Source organism: Hylobates moloch, unplaced genomic scaffold (assembly GCF_009828535.3).
Source record: "Hylobates moloch isolate HMO894 unplaced genomic scaffold, HMol_V3 SCAFFOLD_11, whole genome shotgun sequence".
NCBI classification, from domain to species: domain Eukaryota; kingdom Metazoa; phylum Chordata; class Mammalia; order Primates; family Hylobatidae; genus Hylobates; species Hylobates moloch.
The window spans coordinates 34763683-34784366 of record NW_026652286.1 but is presented as its reverse complement, the minus strand read 5'-3'; the positions used below and the strand labels follow the sequence as shown (position 1 = coordinate 34784366).

The following is a 20684-nucleotide window of genomic DNA, read 5'->3' as shown; positions in this document are numbered from 1 at the left end:
GGGGACAGTCCTCTTGATGTTTACATTTTTGCAACCACGTCATTCTCCCCAGCTCTTCCAAGCCCTCTGGATAGGAAGGGAATGTCCACAGTCTGCTCCTGACCCTGTGCCCCTGCTGTCCCCCTGCCTCGCACCTTAGAGGTTATCTGCTTGCCTTTATTCCAGCAGGCTTTTCCCCAGTGAAGCTTGTAACAAAGTTGTTGTCATCCGCCAAATGCTGCTGCCGCGTGAGCTGCTCGCTCCTGTTCTTCACTGGGCAGGAGTAGCCTTCACTTTCTGATCCTTCTGCCCCCACAGCCAGGTCTCCAGAGGACGGAGGTTTTGCAGGGATGATCCACTCTGTTCCCTGGCCTAGCACCCGCCTCCAAGGATTTCAGATCCCACATACTTGGGTGAGGCCTCATTCTTCCTTACCCTTGAAATGGGAAGGGTCAGTCTTTGGAGGGTGTTGCATTTTTCATATTTACTGCCAAAAGGCAAAAACATGAAATTAAACCAAACAGATCCAGGATGGCTGGGCATGGTGGCCCACTTCTTTAATCCCAGCACTTTGGGAGGCCGAGGAAGGTGGATTACTTGATGTCAGGAGTTCAAGACCAACCTGGCCGACATAGTGAAACCCCATCTCTACTAAAAAATACAAAAATTAGTGTGGTGGCGCACGTCTGTAATCCCAGCTACTTGGGAGGCTGAGGCAGTAGAATCGCTTGAACCTAGAAGGTCGAGGTTGCAGTGAGCCGACATTGTGCCATTGCACTCCAGCCTGGGCAGCAGAGTGAGACTCTGTTTCAGAAAAAAGAACAGATCCGTGAATAAATGGGCTTACTAAGAGGTAATAGAGGAGAAATGAATCCAGACTCTTGGGACTAAACTGTTTCAGTTGTGGAAGTAATGAGTGTAAGAGAAGGATGATTTGGGAAAGAATTTGGAAACTTTTGATGGGGTGTATTTTTGTTTTCTGTTGCTGTCTGCTTCTTTTGCCCATCACTGAAACCTGCTTGTACTTCGACTTTTTGTTGTTTTTCAGGACTTGCCCACAAATAGACCTTAAAGTCTTTAATTCACTCAACACACATGTGTTAATGATGGCCTTTTTTTAGTCCCAGAAAGAATTCTATAACATGTCTAATCATGCCTTTGTGAGAAATTTATACCTGTTTGAGCTGTTATACTCAATATGTAAGACCCGTCATAAACACAAATCAGAAAAAGTCCTAATTTTTCTGTTTGGAAAAAGCCAGTGTTGCATCTGTGCCACACATCTGACAAATGTGGGTTGGGGCCAAGACTAGCTCCATGGTGACAGTCTCTATCATGTTTATTGATTACAAGCTCTTGTCTCGTTGAGGAAAGGTGTCGGTGTCTGTAGATGTGATTTGAGGCTCTGTCTTCATCTCTATTGTGGTCAGTGTTTCAAATTGACAAGTGAACAGGAGTGATTATAGGTATTGTTAATGACTAAATTTTATAGTACATTATAGATTACAGGTGAATTTCATATGCATTATCTCCTCATATTACCACCGTGGCCTTTGGAAACAGGTCATCTTCCCTGTGGATAAAGATGAGAAAAGCGAGACCCAAAAAGTGATTCCAAATCCCTCACTTCTGCTATCTGTGCTGTCAGTCCAGTGTCTGAGATGAGATGTCAAATGAGAGGCAGCATTCACAGACACCTGGACCAGTGTCGGACTGGATGGGATGAGTGGAGGACTGAACTTTGGACAGAGTTTAACAAAAGTAAATGTAAAATTTGAATCTTGGGAAGCAAACAGAACCTGAAGAACTATGTGGGTGAGGAGGAGGAGAGGAATGGTGAAGTTAAGGAGGAAAGGAAAGAAAACTGCAGAATTGTGTTACAGAAATGTTCTTAGGTCTGTGGTACCCGAAGTTCTGGATGGAAGTTACAGAGGAGCTCATTTCAACTTAACAGATGTAATAGGCAGCATCATGGATCCAGAGAGATGCCTCCTCTGTAGCCATGGAATCTGTGGATAATGGTACATTACATGGCAAAGGGGAATTAAAAGTTGTTAATCGGCAGATAGAATATCTTGGATTATCTAAGTGGGCCTAGCGTGGTCACAAGGTCCCTTAAAAGCAGAAGAGGAAGACAAAAGAAAACATCCAGAGAGATGACAGCTGGCAATGTAAGAAGGATTCGGCTGGTGTTTCTGGCTTTGAAAATGGAGCAGGGGGCTCCAGGACAAGGAGTGTAGGTGGTCTCAGAAACTGGAAGAGGCAAGGAAACATGAACCCTCTTCAGAGCCTCTGTCTAGTAAGGAGTTGCATCCCTTCTAGTTCCTTGATCTAGTTCCTTGAGCTGAATTAAATTTCTGACCTACAGGAATATAAAATAATTAGTTTGTCTTGTTTTAAGCCACTAAATGTGTGATAATTTGTAGCAGAGAAAATTAATATAACAGAAAAAAAGAATTATCCAACAGTTAAGAGTCTCTGGCAACATTATTATTATTATTTATAAATAGAGATGGGGTCTTGCTATGTTGCCCAGGCTGGTCTCAAACTCCTGGGTGTAAGTGGCCAGCGTGCCTGGCCCAGCAGCATTATTGAAGTGATTTTCCTGTGTCTGAAAGTATTTAGCTTTAAGGCAGTGCAGGTCAGGATGCTGTGGAAAGGATTTCTGCTTTTGGAGGTAGGAGAGAGTTGACCTCTGAACTAAGTTTCAGCTTAGAGTTTAGGGTCTCTGTTTCTAGAGCAAACAGGGAGAAGATTTCTTAGAAGGACTCATTTCCCTGGACTTACCTTCCCCAGACATATCTCTAAGTGTTGTTTTTTAACAGCGCAGAACCTGGCCCATGACCAGCCTTTTTTGGCTAGCTTGTGCCCAGAAGATGGGATATAGTTTGACTTTGGAATTTATTGGAAAGATAAGTTTTACTAGTTTTCAACTGTTTCTTGGATTTTTGTTTTTATTTACTTTTAGAAAATATCCTGTGGTTAGGTAAAAGCTGATTAGGCAGAAATAGTTTGTATCTCTGATAGTGGTACATTTTTTAAAACTCATTTTCTTGCCTTCAGAACTACATGAAATAGGTTTGCTTTCCACCTGGAGTGATTTTCAGTTGGGAAGGGGGGACGTGTCAGTAGGGTAGATAATGAACTCTGCAAATCCCAGACTTCTTTGTTGTTGACTTAATGCTAGCATTCTTTCTTTGATATTACCTTTGCTTCATGGGAGTTCAGTGACTGCATTTCTTTCTGGAATAGCCATAACACTATCAGCTGACAGATAATTATATATATATATATATATATTTTTGATAATTATATTTTACGTCAATACTTCCTCCTAGAAAATTCTTGAAGAGCATCTGTGATATGGTTTGATAGCTACATAATTATTTTCCATGTTCAAGGGTAATTACAAAGCAGTTGTAATGGCAAATTGGTTATTTACTGTTAGTTGGGAAGCCTTTTAAAATCAAGTCTCTTAAATTTACACTAATAATTAGAGAATTTTCTCAGACCGTTTCTCCTTACCTCTTATCTAAATGAAGGATAAAGTGCACATAGACTCTATGACCGAGCAATTACACTCCTAGGAATACCCGACAGAAACACATCCATATGTTCCTCAAAAGCATATTCAAGAACGTTCATAGTAGCACTCTTCGTAATAGGTCCATTTGGAAGCCTTGGAAATGTCCCTAAGTAATAGGGTGGATAGATCGTGGCATTTTTCATTCAATGGAATATTCTACAGTAATGATGATGAATGAACTATATACAACAACATGGTTGAATCTCACAAATAAAATGCTGAGTAAACAAAACTAAACACTGTAAACCCTGTTCCACTTGCTTAAAGTTCAGAAACCAGACAAAACTAATGTGTAATGGTTCAGGATCATGGTTACACTGGCAAGGTGTATGGATGATTGTGCCTGGAAGGAAGGATATTTGGGGGAGAGAGGGACTTCCATTTCTTCATCTGGGTGCTGGCTCACTTGATGAAAATTAATTGAGCTGTAAACTTCCAGTTTGTGTACTTCTCTGAATGTATGTTATATTTTAATTTTATGTAAAACTGTTAACTTTGACAACTTTAAAACATGTAATTTGTTAGGATGGTTTCTGAGGGTAGGTTGGGTATTCTTTAATAACTTTGTTTTGAATAATTCTATCATTGTAACTACAGATCATCCATTCCAAATGGAAGCTATATTAAAGTTGTTTGGGGAGTTCTAAGAGATAATGGTAAACCAATGGTGAGGTGGTAGGAATGGTCTGCCCCAGCTGCATGCAGTAAGGACATTGCTTGGCTGCAGGGAATTTACAAACAATGGCAAAACCATCTAAAAAATCAGTTTTCTTTTTATTATCACCATATTAACTGACAAAACCTCCTTTGTTGGCCTGAGTCCTAGATAATTGGTGAAGTTAGTGTTGAATTTTTTTAATTAATTTTTTTTGAGACAGCATCTAGTTCTGTTGCCCAGGCTGGAGTGCAGTGGTACAAATCATGGCTCACTGCAGCCTCAAACTCCTGCGCTCTAGGAAGCTTCCTATTTTAGCCTTCCAGGTAGCTGGGACCACAGGCACATGCCACCATGTCCGGCTAATTAAAAAAAAAAAAAATTATTTGTGGAGGTGGCATCTCCCTGTGTTGCCCAGGCTGGTCTCGAACTCCTGGGCTCAAGCAATCCTTCTGCCTCGACCTGAAAGTGCTGGGATTATAGGTGTGAGCTGTGTTTTTATTTTTTATATATGTATGTATACAACATATGTTGAAATTTTATATATAGAACATCTGTATGCTTCAAATTAGCAAGCACATTATCCATTATATTACTTCTCCTTTAGTAACATATGTGGACTCAGCCTCATACTCATTTCAGGTGCAGTCTGAGTCCACAGTCCTCATGGTGCTCCTTGTTCCAGTGGTTAAACAGATTTGTCAATGAGCAACAATAGTAGAATGATTATGAAGATGAGGAAACAGAACTTTTTTTCCATTCCTTCATTCTCTGTTTCTGCTGTGGGAATTTTTATGTTTACAATTTTAAATAGCTGAAGTAGAGTGCTGGTTATTATTGAAAATCATTTTGTCAAATAAAGGAAGGCGGTCTTAAAAATGCGTCAGATCTGCTAGGTGTGCTGCTGCTGTGGGACAGCTGCTTTCACCAGCGTTACTTAAGCATGGAACCTCGTACAGACAGAACCATAACAGTTGTGAACATATTCAGCAATTTTACTAACATCATGATGAATAATAACATTCTAAACTTAGTTAACATTTTAAAATTATATGTATTGACAGATTATTTTTTCTGTTTTAAGGTTGACGGTTTTTAAAAACAATCTATTTACTCTCCCAGTGACCCGCCTGCCCCCCACACACAATTGCTTATTTCACTATGTTCCCTTCCATAGTCCACTCTGTACACCAAAATCACTAGACTGCTTTCCCTCCTGCTTAGAGATAGGGTCTTGCTATGTTGCCCAGGCTGGTCTCAAACTCCTGGGCTTAAGCGAGCCTCCTGCCTCAGCCTCCCGAGTAATTGGGACTACAGGTGTTGTACCACACTCAGCTTGCTAGACTGCATTTGGTTATTTACTAGTCTTTCAGAACAACTTGATTAATCAAAATCAACTAGTACAGTGTTAGCTCACAGTGTATTCATAGTACATGGAGACTCTTTTTCAAAGCTAGGAATTTAAAGTTGAAAGAAAGAAAAAAAATAATTTCTAATGCACCTTTTCTGCTCAACACAAACTTATTGCAGCATCATTGGGAAGCATCATAGATATTCATCAGTAGATCATGTATTAAATTATGGTGTATCTGTGCCATAGAACAGTGTGCAGCCACTAGAAAGTGTGGCTGTTCATTATTTTAAATGGCTGTACTTTATAATACTGAAATTCCATATTAGTACTATATGAGTTCTAAGATGCATAGGTATATATATATATGTTTAATGCAAGGTTTTAGAAAAGTTAATATAATGTGCTACTGTTTGGGTGATAAAGGAGGAATGTATGTGCTTGAATACCTAAGTGCTGAATATCTCTGAAAGGACACCTGAGAAATGGATAACGTTGGTTATCCTTAGGGAGGTTGGCAAATTTTGGGGTTCATGCCCATTTTACAGTTTTATTTTCCCCCCGTCTTTACCACATGCATGTTTTCACTTTTTTAAAAAATGTTGGGCTGGGCCAGGCATGGTGGCTTAGGCCTGTAATCCCAGCACTTTGGGAGGCCGAGGTGGGCGGATCACCTGAGCATGGGAGTTCGAGACCAGCCTGACCAACGTGGAGAAACCTCGTTTGTACTAAAAATACAAAAAAATTATCCGGGCATGGTGGCGCCTGCCTGTAATCCCAGTCACCCGGGAGGCTGAGGCAGGAGAGTCGCTTGAACCCAGGAGGCAGAGGTTGCGGTGAGCCAAGATCGCACCATTGCACTCCAGTCTGCAAGAAGAGTGAAACTCCATCTCAAAAAAAAAAAATCTGGAATGTTTTGGCACAAGCTACATCATAATAGTAACAGCATTAATCCTGCCACCATAAAGCACCTGAACTGCTTTTCACAGCAAAGTATTCTAAGGTGTCAGCAAAGCAAGGCAGCGGCAGTTCTTGAAGGTAACACCGCCATGTGGAAAGCTCGATGGGAATTCCAGTGTTCAGAGCCCCTGTGTGCCTGAGGTGTATGGTAGCCCTTCTGCCCTGGAGGCTGGAGCTCAGTTAGACCCAGGGGCCTCTTCAGCCTTGGGAGTTCAGATGCTGATCTCAGTTAGGGAAAGACATGCATGATTTCCTGCTGAGCTGCTGTTTTGTGGAGCCAAACGTTAGACCTTTGAATGTGAGAAAAATGCACACCTGGGTATTTTTATTTGTTTATGATTTATACCCCATAAAATCCAAAAAGCAGAATGTGAGGAAAGCTCACTACATTTATGAGTAACGTAAAATTGGATAAGTACAAGTTAAAGCAGATTGGAAACCAGTAAAAGGAGCTGTACCCTGACTGTTAGTAGCTATTAGAAGCACCTGAGACAAGTTAATTATTGTAGTTGAACTCTGAATTTAGCTTTGAATTTCTTGGCACATAAGGTGAAAAGGGGAACATGGAGTACATGGTTCTCTTTATTTGTAGACAGAAAGTAGGAAGTTTTGCCTAAGGAGTTGGACATTTTCCTAATAACCAATTCAAAAAGGAAATTTAAATGTAGATACTTAGTTTAAAGTATATGATGACTCAGGTCTTAGTGGTTAGTGCCTGTCAAGGTATAAAAATTAGCCAGTCAGAATCTGCCAAATCTGATGCAATACGGTGCCTCACACCTGTAATCTCAGCACTTAGAGTGGCTGAGGTGGGCAGGTCACTTGAGGCCAGGAGTTCGAGACCAGCCTGGGCACCAAGGCAAAACCCTGTCACTACTAGAAATACAGAAATTAGTTGGGCATGGTGGCACATACCTGTAATCTCAGCTACTCAGGAGGCTAAGGCGGGAGAATCCACTGAACCTGGGAGGCGGAGGTTGCAGTGAGCCTCGCACCCTGCGTTCCAGCCTAGGCGACACAGCCAGACCCTGTCTCAGAAAAAAAAAAAAAAAAAAAAGTGCCAAACCTCACAAAATATAAAATCTCATTTGAGTGTCAGATCCACGTATCTCTGCTTCAACAGCCACCACGGTAGCCCACATTTATCATCTCTCACTTGGACTGCTATAATGGCCTCCTAGTATATATATATATACATCCTTTCTGCTCTCTTCCGGAGTCTTCTCCGAGCTGTGGTCAGAGGTGCCTTTTGGAAAGCAGAGCTGATTGTGCCCTGTCACTGTTCCAGGCCTGTCTGCTCATTGTGTCCTTTGGTCTCAGGATATTAGACCCAAGCCCTTCCACCTCTCCAGCTCTCCTGCCATCCTCTCTCTCTTGCTTTCTCTTTAGTCCTTTCTGGCTGTGTGCCGTCTTCTCTCTTATGGAATGCTTCTCTTGCCTAAGCCTCGTCGTCTTTCTTGGGATCTGAGTTGCATCATCATTAGAAGCGCCCCTGACCCTGAGGGCCCACTCCTCACCGTTTGTGTCCCCCCATGCCTCTCTCCCTGGTGCTTAGTTCCGTGTGGTATGTTCCTCACTTAATTGTAAGCCTCACGAGAGCAGGCTCAGCTTTTAAACAGAATGCGACAGCCTGGGTAATTTATAAAGAACAAAAATTCATTTCTCACATTTCTAAAGGCTGAGAGGTCCAAGATTGAATCTACAGCATCTGGTGGAAGGCAGATGAAGGGCCAGAGAGAGCCAGCTTACTCCTGAAAGCCCTCCTTATAGCAGCGTTAACCCATATGCAAGGGCAGAGGCTCAACACCTAAACCCATCCCAAAAGGCCTCACCTCCCAATACTGTTGCACTGGGGATTAAACATCCAATGCATGAATTTGGTGGGGGCACATTCAGACCACTGCAATGATCAAACGCTGCAGCAGCCAGTTTCCCCAGTGGACATTGCATCCTGCTGAAGACATTTCTCTCTGGAGCACAGTGCTAATCATACCACTTCCTTGGCACCCAGGCTTTCAAGGGGGTATCCATTTCCTACAGAATACAATCTATACTGCCTTCTTAGCCCCCATAACCTGTGCCCAAGTTGCATTTCCAAACTCCCAGTCTGAGGTCCTTAATCCGTGCCCAGAAGCTAGAACGCAGCACTCCAGGCCTTGGCCTGCACTGTACCCCCAGCCTTCCCTGCATGTGCCAGTCTAAATCATTCCTGAACTGAGACCACCTGTGGAAAGTCATACCTTCCATTGCTGGAACTCTAAGTATCTTTGACATGGTACTTATTTTCTGTCTGAATGATAGTTATTTTATGTATCTTCCATATCAGTTGTAGGCAAAATCCGTACATTGTCTAGCATGAACCTTCCATAGTAGGTACTTAATAAAAATGTGTTAAATGAATGGCAACATGTTCATTATTTAACATCTTTGTAAGCCAGTCTTTAATGGGAACCATTTCCCTGCCAGATATTCTAATTTTTAAGAAAGTTTCTGTTTGTACATATATGACAAATGGCTAGTCAGCTGCAGTCTCTTGTTTTTTGAAAAAATAAAGATGAGTGAACATGAATCCAATTAATATCCTGCTTTCTGTGCATATTTCAAAGACCTTGTGGATCTTTTATTGCAAGGGCATAGTATTATTCTGATACTGAATGCAAGAAAGTAAAACAAAATCGATACATGTAGCATGTCATTTCAAGAGAGGACTGCCCAAATTAGCAACCTCTTTAAAAAATGACAGGTGGGTATTGAACTTGTTTCTAGATGAGCATCACCTTCCCAAGCCAGCCCTCTTCATTCAGCCAAGCGGAGGTCTTACCCTGAAAGTTACTGCTCTGTGCCATGACTCCTGGAATGAGAGAATAACCCACACCTCCATTTCCTTTCCAACAGGCTGATTTAAACTGCAATATTCAAGATGATGCTGGGGCTTTTTATGGTGTAACCAGTCAGTATGAGAGTTCTGAAAATATGACAGTCACCTGTTCCACCAAAGTTTGCTCCTTTGGGAAGCAAGTAGTAGAAAAAGTAGAGGTAAGTCGGCCTCTGTATACTGGAAACTTCATTCAAGGGCAGACTGTTGCCTTCCCTTAAACCTTCCTTGGGGCAGAGAGTTGTATTTTTGGATGTCTGCTTCTTACCTTCTGTATTAGTCCATTCTCACACTGCTATGAAGAACTACCTGAAAATGGCTAGTTTATGAAGAAAAGATGTTTCATTGACTCACGGTTCCACAGGCTTAACAGGAAGCATGATATGGGGGTCTCAGGAAACTTAGAATCATGGTGGCTGAAGGTGAAGGGGAAGCAAGGCACGTCTTCTCATAGTGGCAGGAGAAAGGTGGGTGGGAACCACCACACACTTTTAAACCATCAGATCTGGTGAGAACTCCCACAGTATCACAGGAACAGCCTGGGGGAAACTGCCCCCATAATCCAATCAGCTGCCACCAGGCCCCTCCTCTGACATGTGTGGATTACAATTCAAGGTGAGATTTGGGTGGGGATACAACCAAACCATATCACCCTCCTCCTTTCTCCCACTTCTTTTTCCTGTTACTTCTAAAAAGCCAAAGTGATTTGGAAGCACCTGAAAGGAAGCAAATAGGACGTCCCGTGCCAGTCCTCTGACTGTGTCTGAAGTTGGCTGTGCCCTGCTCAGCCAGTGCTCTGCACCTTTGCATGAGGCCTTTTGGGGTAGTCTGGCATGAAAGCTGGGTCGAGATAGGCCCTGCCACTCAGAATGATGCCTTCCCTACACCCAACCCCTAGGTCCAAGGGCACTTCCAGGCATTGTAGATAGACTTCAAGGTGGTACTCAGCTGATTGGCACCTGCCCTCTGAAACCGTGATACCTTAAGTTTGATATTGTTGCTTTTGCCATTTCCACTGCCTTCACTTTTAATTGTTTTAGATAGAGTTTATTATATATTAGGATCCAATCTCTTTTTATGGCTTTTATGTTTCATACCTTCCTCCCTTTAAAAAGATGTATATTTGTTTGATCAGGGTGAGTTGCTTTGTTGAATAATGTTTGTTGTTGGCATTCCTTGAAGGTTGTATTTTTTAGTGTCTTCTACCCATCACCCAATTAATTGATCCATGTTCAGTGAGCAGTTTTTATTTGCAGTGGCACTGGACCTTTCAGGTTCAAGAGCCCACCTTAGCTGTACAAAGACTTTGTGCTGAGGAGGGAGAGAGGGAGAAAGATATATTTCTTAAGACCTTGGGCTAAGCAATGAGGATTTGGGATGCTGCAGGCCCTCGTAGCACAAGCCCCCTGAGCAATGGAAAGGCCTTATGAGAATGTTGTTGAGGAAAGGTTATGCTGGCAGAAGAGGATCCAGGAGAGTTGACTTAGATGGACAATTTAAGCTTAGGGGTCATGAGCTTGCCCACAATGGTGGCAGTGGGAATCCAGTAAGACGTTTTGAATGGAACTTAGAAACTAACTGGATATTAACGAGGAGGAAGGGTCAAAAGTCACATTCACATTTTATGCTTGGAAGGATGGTACTGCCACTAATAGAGATAAGGAAATAAGGTGTTCAAGAGGAAACAGGCAATATTATAGATGCAAGACTAGAACTTGGATGACAGGTAAAGACTGGAAATATAAATTGGGAATCTTGAGCATTAAGGATTGGGAATGGAGACCTAGCTGCAGAGAGGGAATAGAAAGGGCACAGGAATAAGGATTAAATTTGGGGAGCAGCCACCAGCCCTAGGATAAGTAGAGGGAGACATAAACAGAAGAGCAGAGGACAAAAATGAGTGGGGAGGTGGGGAATAGGCTCAACATAATGTCTGGGAAGCCCAGGAGGTGAGAAGGTGGCTGTATCATGAAACATGGCTGGGACACCTGGAACCATATGACCTCCTCTCCTCTAAGAAGGAGGAAGCAAAGTTACCTGTGGGTGATTGGGAGTGTGGAAGATGAGTGTTAGGCAGTGTTAGTGAATAGCTGTCAGGGATGTTCTCTGTAGTTGGAATTCCCTGCCTGGACAGGTGCATTTGAGAAAAGATGAACCAGACAGCTTACTCAATTTCCCAAATGTCAAATTACTGGTGTCCTCAGATGATACACCCAAAGCTCTATGCAAATTCAGGGAGCAGGGAAAGGTTGCTTTTGACTGATAAAATCACAGGAATTTTTATGGAGAAGGTGGTGTGCGTGGTAGGTGGGGTTTTACATTTAAGCGTTTTATCCATTTAGAATGTGTGTCTGCATTTGGTGTGAAGTAGTAGTCCACTTATATTTTCTTCCAAATAGACGTTTGTATCAAAACCACTTATGAAATGATTCATTCTTTCCCAGTTAAACAGATCTGTCCCCTTTAACTTACCATATATTCTGAGAGCTATTCCTGGAGTCCCACTGTTCTATTCCACCCACTATTTGTGTCTACGTATCCCAGTACTGTGTGGATTTGATTACAGTGGCTTTATAGTATATACTGATATTTGATGAGGCAAGTCAGTTCTTCTTTTTCATATATTTTCTAAGCTAGTAACCAATATTTATTCTTCCAAATAATCCAATCACTTAAACATATAAAGAAAAACAAAAACGTTGTTTGAGCAATCTAATTGTAATTGCATCAGATTTAGATGTTCTTTTGGAAAAATTTTATATTAAATATTTCTAATCAAGAATGTATTTGCATTCTCATTTCATTTTATGTATTTCAATAAGATTTTATCATTTTCATTATACAGGTTTTTCTCTTTCTTGTTAAATGTATTTCTAAGTACTGTATAATATGTTGTAATTTCCTGTTTCTAGATTCGAATTATTAGAGAAAAGTGCTTGATTTTGCATATCTGTCTTCAATATGGCCGTCTTAGCAAATTCTCATACTTTAGTTTTTCCCCCAGATTCCTGTGGTACCCTTGTATAGTTAACTGATGTTAGTTGAAAAAGTTTTGGTGTTTTGCCCTTTAGGATTATATTTACTATAGGCTTTTATTAATGGTCTTTATTACCAATTTAAGTGTTTTCTTTCTATTCCTATTTTACTTAGGATTTTTATTAGTTACAGCTGCAGTACGTTATCAAATGCTTTTCAGCAACTGTTGCTATACGATTTTTCTTCCAAGTTGTTGACATAACAAGTTAATACATTTCCTCAACGTGTATGAAACACCACAGCATTCCTGAAACAGTCTTACTTTGGATTTATTGTTGGATTCTATTTGCTGATATTTTACACAGAATTTTCACATCACATTTCATAAGTAATATTCATCTATACTTTTTTTTTTTTTTTTTTTGAGCTGGGGTCTCACTCTGTCACCCACACTGGAGTGCAGTGGCATAATCTTGGCTCACTGCAGCCTCAGCCTCACTGGGCTCAAGCAATCCTCCCACCTCAGCCTCCTGAGTAGCTGGGACTACAGGCCTGTGCCACCGTGCCTGGCTAATTTTTTGTATTGTTTTGTAGAAGTGTGGTTTCGCTGGTCTGAAACTCCTGGGCTCAAGCGATCTGCCTACCTCAGCCAACCAAAGTGCTAGGATTAAAGGTGTGAGCTGTCACACCCAACTATATACTTTTTTCAATAACCTCTTTGCCAAATTTCAGTCTTGAATGTACACTAGTTTCATAAAAAGAATAACACTGGAAATAACTATTCTTTAAAGATTACATAAAACTTACTCCTGAAACTATTTTGTCTTTATATATTTTTTAGCATCTACTTTTAATTATTTATTTTTAATTAATAAACAAAAATTTTACACATTTATGGTATATAACGTGAGGTTTTGAAATATGTATACACAGTAGAATGGCTGAATCGAGCTAATTAACATATATATAACCTCACATAGCTTACTCAATTTTTGTGGTAAGAACACTTAAATATTCTCTTAGCAATTTTCAAGAATACAATACCTTGGTATTAACTGTAGTCACCATGTTGTACAGTAGATCTCTTGAGCTTCTTTCTCCTAACTGAAATTTTATATCCCTTGTGGCCTCCACCTTTTTCAATGGTAAATAGCTAAACTTGCTCATTGTGGTCATTTCCACAATGACTGATCTGTTTATTGACATTTTCCCCTTTTTGATTCAGTGTTAGCAAGTTGTATTTTTCTGGGAAAGCATCTCTATCTGCTGGGTTTTCTTTGCTTTGCCGTGTGTGTGTGTGTGAGTGTGTGTGTGTGTGTGTGTGTGTGTGTGTGCACGCACTTTAGAGTTATGTGAAATAATCTCTTACGTATCTTCTAATTTGTACTGTAATTGTGGTTTTGCCTCTTTTCTTTTTTCTCCTTTTTACTTGTGTGAAGAGTTTATTTTGTCTGTCTAAAGGACCAGTTTTTAATTCTGTCTACATTTTAAATTTCTATTTCATTGATTTGAGCTTTTTTCTTTATTAATTTCCTTTTCCTGGCTTCCTTTGATTTCTTTGTGGTTTGGGTTTTTTTTTTAAGGATGTGTATTTTATTCTGTAAATTTTTATCTTTAATGATGAAGACATATGAGCCTGCTTCATTAAGTTTCCTTCAAGTGCAGCTTCATCGTGGCTGATAACGTTTTGATGTAAAATATCTCCCTTTTCATTGCTCTTTAGTTTGTAATTTTCTTAATTCCTTTTGATCCAAGGTTATCTAGGAAGCCTTTCTGAGTTATTGAAACTGCATATATACTAGTATTTTCTTAATTTCTTCCTTTCATAAACAGCTGACATTCAGGGGCTCATGATCCGTGAGAAATAATCAGTTTTTTCTAAAGTAGAGAGATTAGCTGTATTGGTTGTTAACCTGTGAGGCTTTATCACAATGAAGAGAGATTTTCTTTGAAGAATTGTAGCTGGCTGGGGCCTGCTCTTACAGACCCTCCTCCAGGTAAAGCATCATAATTAGGCAGTTATATTTTCTTCTGACCTTTCCTAAAAGGATCTATCTGTCAACTCTTCTTAAAGCTCTCATCTTTCCAACTAATTTTTTTTACACTTTCAGAAAAATAATGGATTCTATGTATAGCAATAAATTTGGAGATAGTTTTTTTTAAGTAAATTACGTAAGTAGTATAGCATATAGAAGATGATTCATGTTGAAAAACTAAAATGCTTTTATAGGCAGTAATAACTGTTTCATGTGTTTTGGAGCCAAAAGTGTAAAAATACTGAAATCCTTTTTTCCTCACAGACGGAGTATGCAAGGTTTGAGAATGGCCGATTTGTATACCGAATAAACCGCTCCCCAATGTGTGAATATATGATCAACTTCATCCACAAGCTCAAACACTTACCAGAGAAATATATGATGAACAGTGTTTTGGAAAACTTCACAATTTTATTGGTAATGGTTTTGTCTCTTTCCTGTGTGGGCAGATGCTGCCATGAGGCTTAACGGAAGTGAGGAAGGTGGGCCTGGGAGACGCTGGGCCTGCGCCAAGGGAACTGACCAGGCTGTTGGATTGGGTTCCCAGTGGTCAGTCAGCAGTTGAATTTGCATCATCCATAGGGAAAACTTGGGCTTGATTCTATAGAAGAGAAGGGGTTTTATCTGGCTGGGGTTTCTAAGGTTCACAGAACTGGAATTCAGTTGGGTAATAAAAAGTGATGTGTTTTTATCTCTGGCTGCAGAGTAGAAAGGCCTGGAGAACTTTTAAACATCCGGCTGTATCCTAGATCAATTAAATCAGGATCTGTGAGAATAGGACCCAGGCATGTGTATTTTTTTCAGTTCCGCAGGTAATTTCAACATTAGCCAAGTTTTAGTCTCAGCAGCAACATGGTATGCAAATCAGGCAAAAGCTGAGTTGGTAGGTTTGTACTTCAAACATACCTTGACACATTCCATGATGGACTTCCAAGGCCTTCTAAGAAGTTACATGCATTAAGGCAGGAAAATATAAGCACTCAGTACCAGAAGAAATATAAATTAGAATAGAATGCATGGAATGCAATGACCAGGAGGAGGAAAATGTTCTTCATAGGCTAAAAAATCTGGCTAGGCTGAGCACGGTGGCTTATGCCTCTAATCTCAACACTTTGGGAGGCCAAAGTGGGAGGATCCCCTGAGCCCAGGAGTTCGAGACCAGCCTGGGCGACATAGTGACACCCTGTCTCAAAACAAACAGACAAAACAAACTTAATGGGCAGCTAAAGGAAAGGGAAAATAGTGTTCAAGGTCCATGTTGGGAAAACTCACCAGTGCCCCTGGATAGTTCTGTGTGGGTTTTCCCCTTAATACTTAACTTTAAAACAAATTTCTTCTGGGAGCTTTATTTGGGGACTTCAGAAGTTGTTAGGAACAGTGTCATCCTTAAAATAGAAAATACTCAGTAATGGGTTTCATAAGGCTCATTTAAAAAAATAACATTACTTGATTAAGGGGAAAATGCCAAAACAAAACTTGATGGAAACAATCTTAGCAAAAGAGGGGCAACAAGGCTATACTGTGGCCAAATACTCCTCTGAAAGCCTATTTTATTCCTTTTTGTTACTAGGATTAAGAATACATACAGCAGGAATTCTTTACTTGGTGTTTTTGGTTCCATTGGGACAGTGGCTTTCAGTCAGCAGTGTTCTGTTTTTTTTGTTGTTTTGTTTTGTTTTTGTTTTTTTAGAAAGGCTCTTTCCCAATTTCCCAAAACCCTAATTTACACCTTTTACCTATTTCTGTGGTGTAAATATGCCCTCCATGGACAATTTCAAGCTACCGATAGCTATTCAGTTAATGAAATTCCTTAATATTTAACAATAACTCTTATGAGCCAGTAGGAGCCAGCTTCTATACACCATTGTTAAAAAAAAAAAAAAAAAGTAAGTAACATTTAAAAGTAAAAACCCTGTGCATATTAGATTCATCCAGGAAGGTTTAAAACATCTAAGGCCTAGGCTCCACCCCAGATGAATAAAATGAATCCCTGGAGATGGGGCCCAGCATCCTGGTTTTTGTTTGTTTATTTTTTAAGCTGTGCATGTAGTTGAAGTGTGCAACCAGGTAGGGACCCATTGCTGTAAGAGATTGGAAAATGAGCTGCAAGGACTCTCAGAGTTTACAGACACATGATTGGCATACAACTAGCAAACAGATAATTTTGCATATAATTTTCGTTTGTCCCAAGAAGAGAATCTTAATGGGTTCTCAGATGTGCCCATGTCCTTCTAAAATTTAGAAGCCAGCATTCAGGGGAAGTTTGGAATACATGCTTTTTAATAACATTGATCAGTATTCCTTTCTTTAATGGCCCTTTGGTGAAAATAGAGCAGTTCAAGGTTTGCAGGACTGGCATGTAGCAGGTGCTTGCCGTATAGGTGCTCCCTGTTGCTATCTAAGAATAGATTCATCACTTTAGCAGTCAGATGAGTAGAAGGTGAGTGTGACGTCTACTGAGGATCTTAAGTAGCCTCAGGAATTAACCAAAACTCTGAAGGAATGGTGTCCCTGCCTCTCTTGGGGGGAGTCTTAGCTGTTTATTAAAAATCAATTCTGATTCTATTTCTGCATGCTAAGGATGCATGTTCTCAGTCCCTAAAACTCTACCTCAGAGAGCACAGCTAAGATAAATGTGGCCTGGAAAAGTGTTAAAGCCCATTACCCACAGAACCTGACTACAGTTGTGCACTGCATAGCAGTGTGAAGGGCGGGCCACGTGTATGATAGTGCTCCCATAAGATTATAATGGAGGTGAAAAATTCCTGTCACCTAGTGATGATGCAACTGTTATATAATAGAGCATAATTATTTTTAAAAATAAATTTAGCTCAGCCTAAGTGTACAGTACAAAAGTTTACAGTAGTATACAGTAATGCCCTAGGCCTTCCAATTCACTCGTCACTTACTCACTGACTCACCTAAGGCAAATTTCAGGCCTGTAAGCTCCACGCATGGTAAGTGCCCTATATAGGTGAACTCCTTTTTACCTTTTATACCATATTTTTACTGTATTGTATGTGTAGATATGTTTAGATACAAAAATACTTACCATTGTGTTGTAATAGCCTACAGTAATCAGTACAGTAACATGCTATACAGATTCGTACCCTAGGAGCAACAGGCTACACCATATAGCCTAGGTGTATAGTAGGCTGTACCGTCTAGGTCTGAGTAAGTACACTCTATGCTGTTGGTTCGCATGACAAAACCACCTGATTACACGTTAGAAAGTGTCCTCATTGTTAAGCAACTCATCACTATATATCATTAATGCTCCCTTGGAACATATGACTTCAACCAATACAGCCATCCAGATAACTTAGCAGGTTAGATTAATTCCAAAATGTGTCATTAAGCAACTAAATAAATTCCTTTAATATGGAGAATTAATACCTATCAATAAATATATATTAGAATTAATAGTTTAGTTTTAGAAAAACTGAAATTAAGCCAGCACTCTTGGATTATGAAAATAAAATCATCTAATTGATGAACAGGAGAAATTGTACCTTACATAAAATGACATAGTATTTGCAGATAACTTATACAAATCATCTCTTATACTTTAAATCATCTCTAGATTACTTATAATACCAAATACAATGTAGACGCTATGTAAATAGTTATACTATATTTCTAAAATTTTTATTCTTTTTATTGTTATATTATTTTTATTATGTCTTTTTTCATCCCCAAATATTTTCAATCTGATATTGATTGGATCTGCGAGTGTGGAATCGCAGATAGGGAGGGCCAACTGTATTCTTATTTATAGAAAGCTTGCAAGAAGTTTGAATAGGTTGTAGAAGTGCCAGTTGCTGTGCTAGACCCTTTGTAAATGTTATACAATTCTCACTTTCAGACTATCAGGTCATTTTTCTCATTTTATGGATAAAGAATGTCAGGCCACCCCGAGGTCACAGAGCCAGTGATAGAAATAAATTTGAGATACCATTTCTCACCAGTTAGAATGGCGATCATTAAAAAGTCAGGAAACAACAGGTGCTGGAGAGGATGTGGAGAAATAGGAACACTTTTACACTGTTGGTGGGACTGTAAACTAGTTCAACCATTGTGGAAGTCAGTGTGGCGATTCTTCAGGGATCTAGAACTAGAAATACCATTTGACCCAGCCATCCCATTACTGGGTATATACCCAAAGGATTGTAAAACATGCTGCTATAAAGACACATGCACACGTATGTTTATTGCGGCACTATTTACAATAGCAAAGACTTGGAACCAACCCAAATGTCCAACAACGATAGACTGGATTAAGAAAATGTGGCACATATACACCATGGAATACTATGCAGCCATAAAAAAGGATGAGTTCATGTCCTTTGTAGGGACATGGATGAAGCTGGAAACCATCATTCTCAGTAAACTATCGCAAGGACAAAAAACCAAACACCGCATGTTCTCACTCATAAGTGGGAATTGAACAGTGAGAACACTTGGACACAAGAAGGGGAACATCAAACACCAGGGCCTGTTGTGGGGTTGGGGGAGCAGGGAGGGATAGCATTAGGAGATATACCTAATGTAAATGACGAGTTAATGGGTGCAGCACACCAACATGGCACATGTATACATATGTAACAAACCTGCACGTTGTGCACATGTACCCTAAAACTTAAAGTATAATAAAAATAAATAGATAAATAAAGCTAAACTTAAAAAAAAAAAGACTTGAATGGATAGAAAAGACTTTGCAAGGTATCTTATGGTCATGAAATCAAAAGACTTGAGTGTAAGACTTTATGGCCGTGGTCACTTAGTCTTCAGACATCAGTTTCACCTTGATTTATAAACAGAATGCTCAAGTCTGCACTTTCTACCTCAGAGGTTATCATTGAAATATTTTAATTCAGCTAAGCTGTGAGAGATGGTACTGCCTTCTGGGATGCAATGCAAATAAAACCCCGTACTTGTCACATAATAATTCATGGTCCTTCAGGATGAAAGAGGCAGGTAAATAAACCATTGCAAGCAAATGATGGCTGCAGTGTACTCGTGAAACAGATACCTCTCAAGTGCAGAGTGATGAGGTAGGGATTCTCAGGGATGTTGCCTCGATGGATAAGCAGACATCTTTCTGATTACTAAGAATAGGGGCATCCCATGGGTACTTAGGTACCAGGGGCTGGGGTGCTGTGGTGAATTAGGCAGGTGGACTGCCATCCTGGGGGTCTGGTGCAGGAGGCAGGCATGCACCAAGTCATCACAAAATAAATGAAAACTGTAGCTCTTGCTACCTGGCAGAGGGACACAGGGCATTTGTAGAACAGGGGAATTTGACCTAGTTCAGGCGGAAGCTGAGGAAGGTTTCCTGAGGAAGAAACAGTTGGGAGCTATCTGCATGGTGAATATGCAACCATGACCAAATGAACATCTCAGCTCCTTCCCTGTCAAAGAGCACCCACTCCTAGAGGTCATATAATATCATATGAGACAATCTGTAAAGCATTTGATACTGAGTAGATGGATAGTAAACACAATATTTGTTGGCTATTCTGATGTGAATTTTCATTCATTCAGCAATTATTTATTTATTTATTTATTTTCGAGGTAGAGTCTGGCTCTGTTGCCCAGGCTAAAGTGCAGTGGTGCAATCTCGGCTCACTGCAACCTCTGCCTCCTGGGCTCAAGTGATTCTCCCGCCTCAGCCTCCTGAGTAGCTGGGATTACAGGCTCCCGCCACTGTGCCTAGCTAATTTTTGTGTTTTTAATAGAGACGGGATTTCACAGTGTTGGCCAGGCGGGTCTCGAACTCCTGACCTCATGATCCACCCGCATTGGCCTCCCGAAGTGCTGGGATTACAGGCGTGAGCCACCACACCTGGCCCAGCAAATATTTATTAAATGACTGTTGTGTGCCATGTCCTCAAGCTAGTTGCTGGGAAACAGGGCCCCTGTTCCTTAGAAACTTATATTCTACTGGATGAGATGGACATTAGAAAAAAAAATTGTACACGCCTATATGTGTTTACCAACTGTATAGCATGCTGTGATGGGAAAAATGAGATGTACTGTAAGACTTTATTCTTTAGGTAGGGACTGGAAGCTTGGATACCTTAAGAGCAAGGGAAACTAAACAGGGGAAGCAGCCTGATACTTAGAGGGAAATTAGGCCTGTGACAAACTGGAAGAGGCTCTCAAGTTCAAAATGTTGTCATTCAAACAATGCTTTGGCGTAATCAAACACAAAAGTAACAGAGTCACCGATGGCGTTTGGTGTTTTTGCTTGATTAGATTTGCTC

At 40.4% G+C, this 20684-nt stretch overlaps 1 protein-coding gene across 2 annotated transcripts in view; it reads left to right on the top strand.

Moving 5' to 3' along the window:
- The window catches only part of TEAD1 (TEA domain transcription factor 1), a 269285-nt gene that overhangs the window by 239930 nt on the left and 8671 nt on the right, over positions 1-20684 (top strand). For both annotated transcript variants that reach the window (XM_058446633.1, XM_032166581.2), the window contains 2 exons: positions 9427-9567; positions 14683-14835. In XM_058446633.1, coding sequence (XP_058302616.1) covers positions 9427-9567; positions 14683-14835 — 294 coding nt within the window. The remainder of the gene's footprint in view (positions 1-9426; positions 9568-14682; positions 14836-20684) is intronic.